This window comes from Saimiri boliviensis, chromosome 7 (assembly GCF_048565385.1).
Source record: "Saimiri boliviensis isolate mSaiBol1 chromosome 7, mSaiBol1.pri, whole genome shotgun sequence".
Classification (NCBI taxonomy): domain Eukaryota; kingdom Metazoa; phylum Chordata; class Mammalia; order Primates; family Cebidae; genus Saimiri; species Saimiri boliviensis.
In genome coordinates, this window is record NC_133455.1 from 32,602,925 (window position 1) to 32,611,149 (window position 8,225).

At 41.8% G+C, this 8,225-nt stretch overlaps 1 protein-coding gene across 1 annotated transcript in view; it reads right to left on the reverse strand.

The window, feature by feature from the left end:
• The window catches only part of SLC17A8 (solute carrier family 17 member 8), a 66,595-nt gene extending 59,766 nt beyond the window's left edge, over positions 1–6,829 (reverse strand). Inside the window, exon 1 of the mRNA XM_074402359.1 lies at positions 1,597–6,829. Within this exon, the coding sequence (XP_074258460.1) occupies positions 1,597–1,697 (101 nt within the window). The 5' untranslated portion in view covers positions 1,698–6,829. The remainder of the gene's footprint in view (positions 1–1,596) is intronic.
• Positions 6,830–8,225: the final 1,396 nt, after the last annotated feature.

The following is an 8,225-nucleotide window of genomic DNA, read 5'->3' on the forward strand; positions in this document are numbered from 1 at the left end:
GGCTGAAGTACAGAGGTGCGATCTTGGCTCGCTGCAACCTCTGGGCTCAAGCAATACTCCCACTTCTTGGGAAGCTGAGATGACAGGCATGCACCATCATGCTGGCTAATTTTTTATATTTTCATAGAGGCAGGGTCTCTCTATGTTCCCTGAGCTAGTCTCGAACTTCTGGCCTCAAGTGATCCTCTCACCTCTGTCTCCTAAAGTGCTCGGATTATAGGCGTGAGCCACTGCGCCTGGCCTGTGATTTTTATTCTTGACTTTGCCAGATTCCTTTGTCATCATTTGAATAAGCCAGTTAAGCTATTGTGCTTATTATGCAAAAATTCTTTTTGCATTTCTAATCAAATGAATGCCATCACAATAAGATGTTTCCTGGGGAGTGCTCAGCAGAAGGATAAAACCCCCGTGAAAAAATGTTAATTGTAATTTTTTTTTCTATATTTGGTTGGTTTATGCTGCTGTCACTGAGCTAGGTTTTCATCTAGACATGCTAATTTAGTATAGGTCTGATTGAAGCCTACATGTTTTTAATTACTGAAATAATGTGTCCAACTCCTTTTTCTTATTAGGAAAGTTTATTAAGAGTGATACAATGGAAAATTTAAAACTGACAGGAGCATATGTGTTTTAAAACACAAGAAACGGGATGAATCTCACATTGCCTGGAAATAGTTCTTTAAATGAAAAACTTTTGAAATTTAAGAGATAATAGAAAAGTTAAAAGGACATACCAGATGGCATTTTCACTCACCAAGATTAGAAATAATCATTCAACACACAAAGAACTTACCAAAGGTATGTTTCACATTTGTGTATATAGGAGAGATAAAGCAGTCATTTTACCTTGCACATAAGGACAACTTATGAAATCATCTATATAACTTGAGAAGGCACTTACTATGTCTATAAAAATTCATAAATTAAAATGTCACATTAATTCATTCATTTGTGGCAAACTCTCTTTTCACTAATATATTTTACCTTAAAAAATATTTACTTTTTGGTTTGAACTAAAATTACATTCAATGATAGTACTTAACATTTTCCCAATGCAATTATGTGAGATTTTCTGCTTTAAATAAATTTCTTCAGTTACCTCCTTCAAACTATTGTGTGACTATGCTTCTCTTTGCAAACTATACAATCCGGAACCACTTTATATATTTTATTAAATAGGCTAAAAAATTGCAAAAATTTAATTGTCATTTATAGTGGAAAGATTCAGTGAAAAACTCATAAAAATTATTTAAGGCATAACTATATGTCATTACTAATGAATTAACATGAAATATTGTCTCCCTAAATATTTTCTAATTCAATGCCAAACATACCATATGCAATATCACCATCTCCAGAAAGTGCTAATCCAGCTATATAAATAGAATATTTGTCTTAACACTTTCCTAATACAACCCAATACTTTTGATGCATCTGTTTTTCCTCCAGGCACAGACTACTGAAGCTAGAAGGGGATCCAGAAGGATCTAACCTGACTCACCCCCTCCTCGTTAAAGAGTAGTTTTAAAAACCTGATACCAAGTCTCTCACATATAGGAGACTACTCAGAAAGGAACTGAAGTTCGCAAACTTTACCTTTGTAAAATTCCCAGAGAATCTCCGACGGCGTTCTTCACTCCTTCCTTCCCAGGTTTCAGAATTTTTTCTTTGAAGGTATCAAATGCTTTAAAAGGCATTTTGAATGAGGGGCACCTCTGAGCCGTTAACAGTCAGTCTCAAAAACTGTCATCCTTTCTCGAGAATTTCCAGTGTGGGGAGCACCTTGTTTCCTTTGGCGAACACCTGGAAGTCAATTCTCATGGAGGGAACCACTCAAAATCAAAAAGGAGATGAAACCCAGCCCAGACCTTCCAAGATGAGACAACTCCCTCCTCTCTCTGCCCCACCCCTCCAAAAAGGAGGCCAAGGGGTGTCTGGCTGGGAATTCAGCCCCTTGCAAAAGCTGCACTCTCTGCAGCAGCCTGTGGCCGCTGTCTCAGACTGAGCGCAGCCTCCCTCCCTAGGCTGCAGCTGGGGACGCTAGCGTGAGCTCCGGACCACCAGAAGTCCTGAGACCAGCAGCAGCATCCGTGGCCTAGCGCCAGTCCCTCCAGCCAGCCGCGTACCCCTCCTGCCCCACCCCAGCTCGGCTGCGGCTCTCACCAAGTGAGCCTTTCCAAGGTGATACTATAGTAACCGGCACAATACCTGCGCCTCAGCCGCCTAGGCTTATGAATGGGCTCTCAGCCAGCGCAGGCACCCAGAGAGAAGTTTATGAAACATTTACAGTTCTCTGCTTTTCTGAGGTCTGTCCCTGCAGACAGGCTCACAGCCACCACTCCATGCTTTGTATTCCCCTTGTGAGAGCCAGGAAGCCATTTTTCAGCCAGCCAGTAGCATGGATGTGGTCCTGGAAGGAACCTGCATTTGAGTTGCCCAAATGAAAAACTCAGGCCATAAACATCCAGGAGGACATTTATTTGCTCCTAATCAACAGAACAGGCTGTATCAAAGTATGATAGGTAGATGCCATTTGGGACCATTTAATTGAAGATCTCTGAGCCCGAAGATACTTAGAAACTGCACTTCTCATTGCCCTCAGGAGAAATAAAATTCTTTTTGTTTTTTCCCCATTTCTCCCTCTAGACAGACTTTTTTTTTTTTTTTTTTAAATTAAGTTCCAGGATACATGTGCAGAACGTGCAGGATGTCACATAGGCATACATGGGCCATGGTAGTTTGCTGCACCTATCAACCCGTCATCTAGGTTTTAAGCCCCACATGCATTAGGTATTTGTTCTAATGCTCTCCCTCCACCCACCAACAGGCCTGAGTGTGTGATGTTCTCTGCCTGTGTCCATGTGTTCTAATAATTCTGCTATAAAACACATGCACACAAATTTAATGTAGTACTATTTACAATAAAATTCTTTATCATGGCACCCAAGGCCTTTCCCTGGGACCCCAAGTCTTTCTTCTTGTCATTCTGCTTTCCACATCCTCATATCACTGAACTCAGCAAGCTCCCTATTGCCTCTAGGCTTTTCTCAAGCTATACCCTCTGCCTGGGTAACTCTCTGCACCCCTTCATCTGGGTAACTTCTAAGGGGTCTCAAATCAAACTAAGACATCATATCCTCTAGAAAACTGCATGGGCAAGGTGAGGTGTCCCTCCTCTGTGCCTCCAAATCACCTGTCCTCTGCCCCAGCAGGACCTGGCAAGGAGTGGGCATAACCTAAACACTTGTTGAACCGGGACTGAAACATTGCACATCGTGGCCACATTTATGGGTAGCAGGATGACACCTCTGCAAATGCTGCTGGGGTGGAAAAATACTCTTCATCTTTGAGGCTCCTGTGTTCCAATCCCCCAGTCTGCATGCAACTGACAACTCACAGGCTGTAGGCCAGGCGGCCCCAAACTTTTTACACAGGGGGCCAGTTCACTGTCCCTCAGACCGTTGGAGGGCCACCACATACTGTGCTCCTCTCACTGACCACCAATGAAAGAGGTGACCCTTCCTGAAGTGTGGCAGGGGGCCAGATAAATGGCCTCAGGGGGCCGAATGTGGCCCTCGGGGGGGCCGTAGTTTGGGGACACCTGCTGTAGGCTCTTAGGGTCCCCGGGAGTCAATTCCACAAGACCAGTCAATATCCTCTGCAAGCCATTGTCCAAATCCTCCAAGATTCGAATTAAGTTCAACTAAGTCTGTGCTGGATCCTTGGTAGGCTAACTATTGCTAATATCTATTGAGCTCTTTCTAAGGTCTCAGCTCTGTGTTAAGTAAGCACTCTTTAAGTATCACCACAACCTTCCCAGCATGGCTTTGTAGTAAATTACTTCTTATTTTCCACAATTTTACTGGCAGGAAACTGAGGCAAAAAGAGGTTAAACTTGCCTGAGATCATACAGCAGCAGACCCAGGTTCCAAATCCAAAGAGCCTGGCTTCAACCATTTCTCATTCTCTCTATCTCTCTCTCTCTCTCTCTCTCTCTCTCTCTCTCTCCTCCCCACTTTTTCTCTCCCCCCACCTCTACCTTCCTCCCTACCTCTCTCTCCCCACACACACTTTACTGAGATGTACTTTGCATTTCAAATAATTCACTCACTTCAAGTAGACAATTCAGATTCTTATAAATTTACCAAGTTGTATAACTGGAAGCTTTAGAATATTTCCACCCCAATTAGACCCTTCATTTTCACTGTTAATCCTCATTTCTCATACCATATCCTGCAACCACTAATCTACTTTCTACCTCTAAAGATTTGTCTTTTCTGGACATTTCACATAAATAGAATCATACAATCTAGGGTTGCTTGTGTCTGGCTTCTTCCACTCACTATAATGATTCTGAGGTCTATCCAGTCACAGCATGTATCAGTAGTTTGTTCCTTCTTTTTTTTGAGTAATGCTTCATTGTAAACATATACCACATTTTTGTATCTCCATTGACCTGTTGATGGATATTTAGGATGGTTTCTAAAAGGACAGTTGCTTCTAAAAAGACAGTTTCTGGTCACCAACCTTCCCATCATAACCCCTTAAGACTGAGAACATGAAGGTCCCAAGAATCCACAGTCTAATCACTCCACCAATTATTTACCTGTCTTTCCAATTTCTGAACATTATAAATAGGACTTAGGAATATTTGCATACAAGTCTGTGTAAACATATGTTTTCATTTCTCTTGGATAAATACTAGGAATAGAATTGCTGGATCATAAAGTACGTGTATGTTTAGCTTTTTAGGAAATGAACAAATTATTTTCCAAGTGGCTACAATAATTTACATTCCCTGCAGCATGTAGGCGGGTCTCATTTCTAGACATCCTTGCTGTATTTGTTTTCTTTTTTGGTGTAACCAATCTAATGAGTGTAACATGGTATCTCATTGTGGTCTTAATTTGTGTTTCCATGGTGACTAGTGACCATCTTTCCATGTGCTTTTTAGCTACTCATATTTCTTTTTGATAAAATTTTTACGCCCCCCCCCCCTTTTTTTTTTTTTTTTTTTGACAGAGTTTTGCTCTTTTTACCTAGGCTGGAGTGCAATGGTGGGATCTCAGGTCACTGCAACCTTTGCTTCCCAGGTTCAAGTGATTCTCCTGCTCAGCCTCCCAAGTAGGTGGGATTAGAGCTGTGTGCCACCACAATCAGCTAATTTTGTATTTTTAGTAGAGACAGGGTTTCACCATGTTGGCCAGACTGATCTTGAACTCCTGACCTCAGGTGATCCACCCGTCTTGGCCTCCCAAAGTGCTGGGATTACAGGTGTGAGCCACCACACCCAGCCTTTGGCCCATTTTTAAAAGTGGGTTTTTATCTGTTAGTTATTGAGGTACATGAGTATATATTCTGGATACAAGTTCTTTATCAGATATGTGTGTCAGAAATATTTTCTCCCAGTCTGCTGTTTGTTTTCTCATTTTATCTATTCTGCATTTTGGAAGTGCAAACACTTTGAATTTTGATTTGGTTCAATTTATTCATTTTTTTCTTCTTTTATGGACTGTGCCTTTGTTGTTGTATCTAAGAAATCTTTGCCTAACCTGAAGTCTCAAAGATGTTCTATGTTTTCTTCTATAAGTTTTATTGTTTTAGCTCTTATACTTAAGTCTATGATCTATTTTAGTTTATTTTTAGGCTGGGCACAGTGGCTCACATCTGTAATCTCAGCACATTGGGAGACTGAGGTGAGAGGATCACTTGAGCCCAAGAGTTCAAGACCAACCTGGCAAAACACAGTGAGACCATGTCTCTACAAAAAATATGAAAATGTAGCCAGGTGTAGTGGCATGTGCCTGTAGTCCCAGCTTCTTAGGATGCTGAGGCAGAAGGATACCTTGAGCCCAGGATGTTGAGGCTGCAATGAACTGTGACTATACCACTGTACTCCAGCCTGGGCAACAGATCAAGAGCCTGTCTCACAAAAATTTTTTTTTTAGTAGTTTATTTTTATATATAATGTGAAATAAATGTCTAAGTTCATCATGTGGATATCCAACTGTCCCAGCATTATTTGTTAAAAATATTATCCTTTCTTTAATAAATTAAATTACCTCAGCAACTTTATCAAAAATCTATTGAATATTCCCAGCACTTTGGGAGGCCGAGGCGGGTGGATCACGAGGTCAAGAGATCGAGACCATCCTGGTCAACACGGTGAAACCCCGTCTCTACTAAAAATACAAAAAATCAGCTGGGCATGGTGGTGTGTGCCTGTAATCCCAGCTACTCAGGAGGCTGAGACAGGAGAATTGCCTGAACCCAGGAGGCGGAGGTTGCGGTGAGCCGAGATCGCGCCATTGCACTCCAGCCTGGGTAACAAGAGCGAAAACTCCGTCTCAAAAAAAAAAAAAAATCTATTGAATATAAAGATTTATTTCCAGACTATCAGTTCTGTTCTATTTGTCTATTATCTGTAAGTCTTTTTTTTTTTTTTTTTTTTTTTGAGACAAGGTCTGACTCTGTCGGCCAGGCTGGAGCACAGTTGTGTGATCTCAACTCACTACAACCTCCACCTTTCAGGCTTAGACCATCCTCCTACCTCAGCCTCCCAAGTAGCTGGGACTAGAGGTATGCACCACCAATGCCCGGTCAATTTTTGTGCTTTTTGCAGAGATGCTGCCAAACTGGTCTTGAATGAACTCCTAGGCTCAAGTGATCCATATGCCTTGACCTCCCAAAGTGCTGGGAGCCACTGCACCCAGCCCAATGTATCTATTTTTATGCCAGTACCACACTGCCTCGACTGTAGCTTTATAGTATATATATATATATATTTTTTTTATTTTTATTTTTATTTTTTTTTTGAGGCAGAGTTTCGCTCTTGTTACCCAGGCTGGAGTGCAATGGCGCGATCTCGGCTCACCGCAACCTCCGTCTCCTGGGTTCAGGCAATTCTCCTGCCTCAGCCTCCTGAGTAGCTGGGATTACAGGCACGAGCCACCATGCCCAGCTAATTTTTTGTATTTTTAGTAGAGACGGGGTTTCACCATGTTGACCAGGATGGTCTCGATCTCTCGACCTCGTGATCCACCCGCCTCAGCCTCCCAAAGTGCTGGGATTACAGGCTTGAGCCACCGCGCCCGGCTTATAGTATATTTTTAAATTGAAAAATGAATGTCTTTGATCTTTGCTTTTTAAAATTGTTTTGCTATTCTAGATCTTTTGCATTTCCTATAAATTATAGGAACAACTTGTTCCTACTTCAGGATTATTTTATTTCTTTTTAGAGATGGGGTCTCACTCTGTTGCCTGGCTGGAAAGCAGTGAGTGGCTTGATCATGGCTCACTGCAGCCTCAACTTCCCAGGCTCAAGCAATCCTCCCACTCCAGCCTCCTAAGTAGGTAGGACCACAGATGTGCACCACCATGCCCAGCTAATTTTAATTTTTTTTTTTTTTTTTTTTTTTTTTTTTTTTTGGTAGAGACAGTGTCTCACTATGTTGCCTATGTTGGTCTTGAACTCCTGGGCCTAAGCGATCTTCCTGCCTTGGCCTCCCAAAGTGCTGGGATTACTGGTGTGAGCCACCATGCCGGGCCCTCAGCTTGTTCCTAAACACTTCATTTTCAACAACAACAAAATTCTGTCTAGGTCTGGCTTTTAAAACCATAGTTTCTGCTCACCAACATTCTGATTATAACCACTCAAGACTAAGAACATGAAGTCCCCAGGAATCCACAGGTCTAATCATTCCACCAATAATTTGCTTGTCTTCAAAAAGCTCACTCATTCATTAAAAGCAAATGTAATCACAATAAACCATGATAAACATACTCTCTTACTGAAGGCATCCACTGGTGGAGCTTCTAACCCATTCCTCTAGCTTAGCATACCCTTATGTTCCTTATCTCTTAGAACACATAATAGAAGCAATAGGAGGCAAAGACCACATCCATCTCTCCTGAGGGTCAATGACTGCTGAGAGCACTAACCATTCCTGCAGAATGTATTGCTCAGGAAGCATACCTAGATCTGGAGTTTGTTGGCGTGATTTAGATGTTTGATAATAAAATTTACAGAGTTTTCTAGGTGCCAGACTTTAAGCATTTAACATGCATTAACTCACTTAAATCCCCACAATGACCCTGAAGTAGGAAGTGTCATTATACCTCATTATACCATCCACAGATAAGGAGACTAAGGCACACAGAGGTGAAGTAAACTTCTTCGAGTTCACATATCTAGGAAACTGAACAGAGACAGGATGTGGACCCAG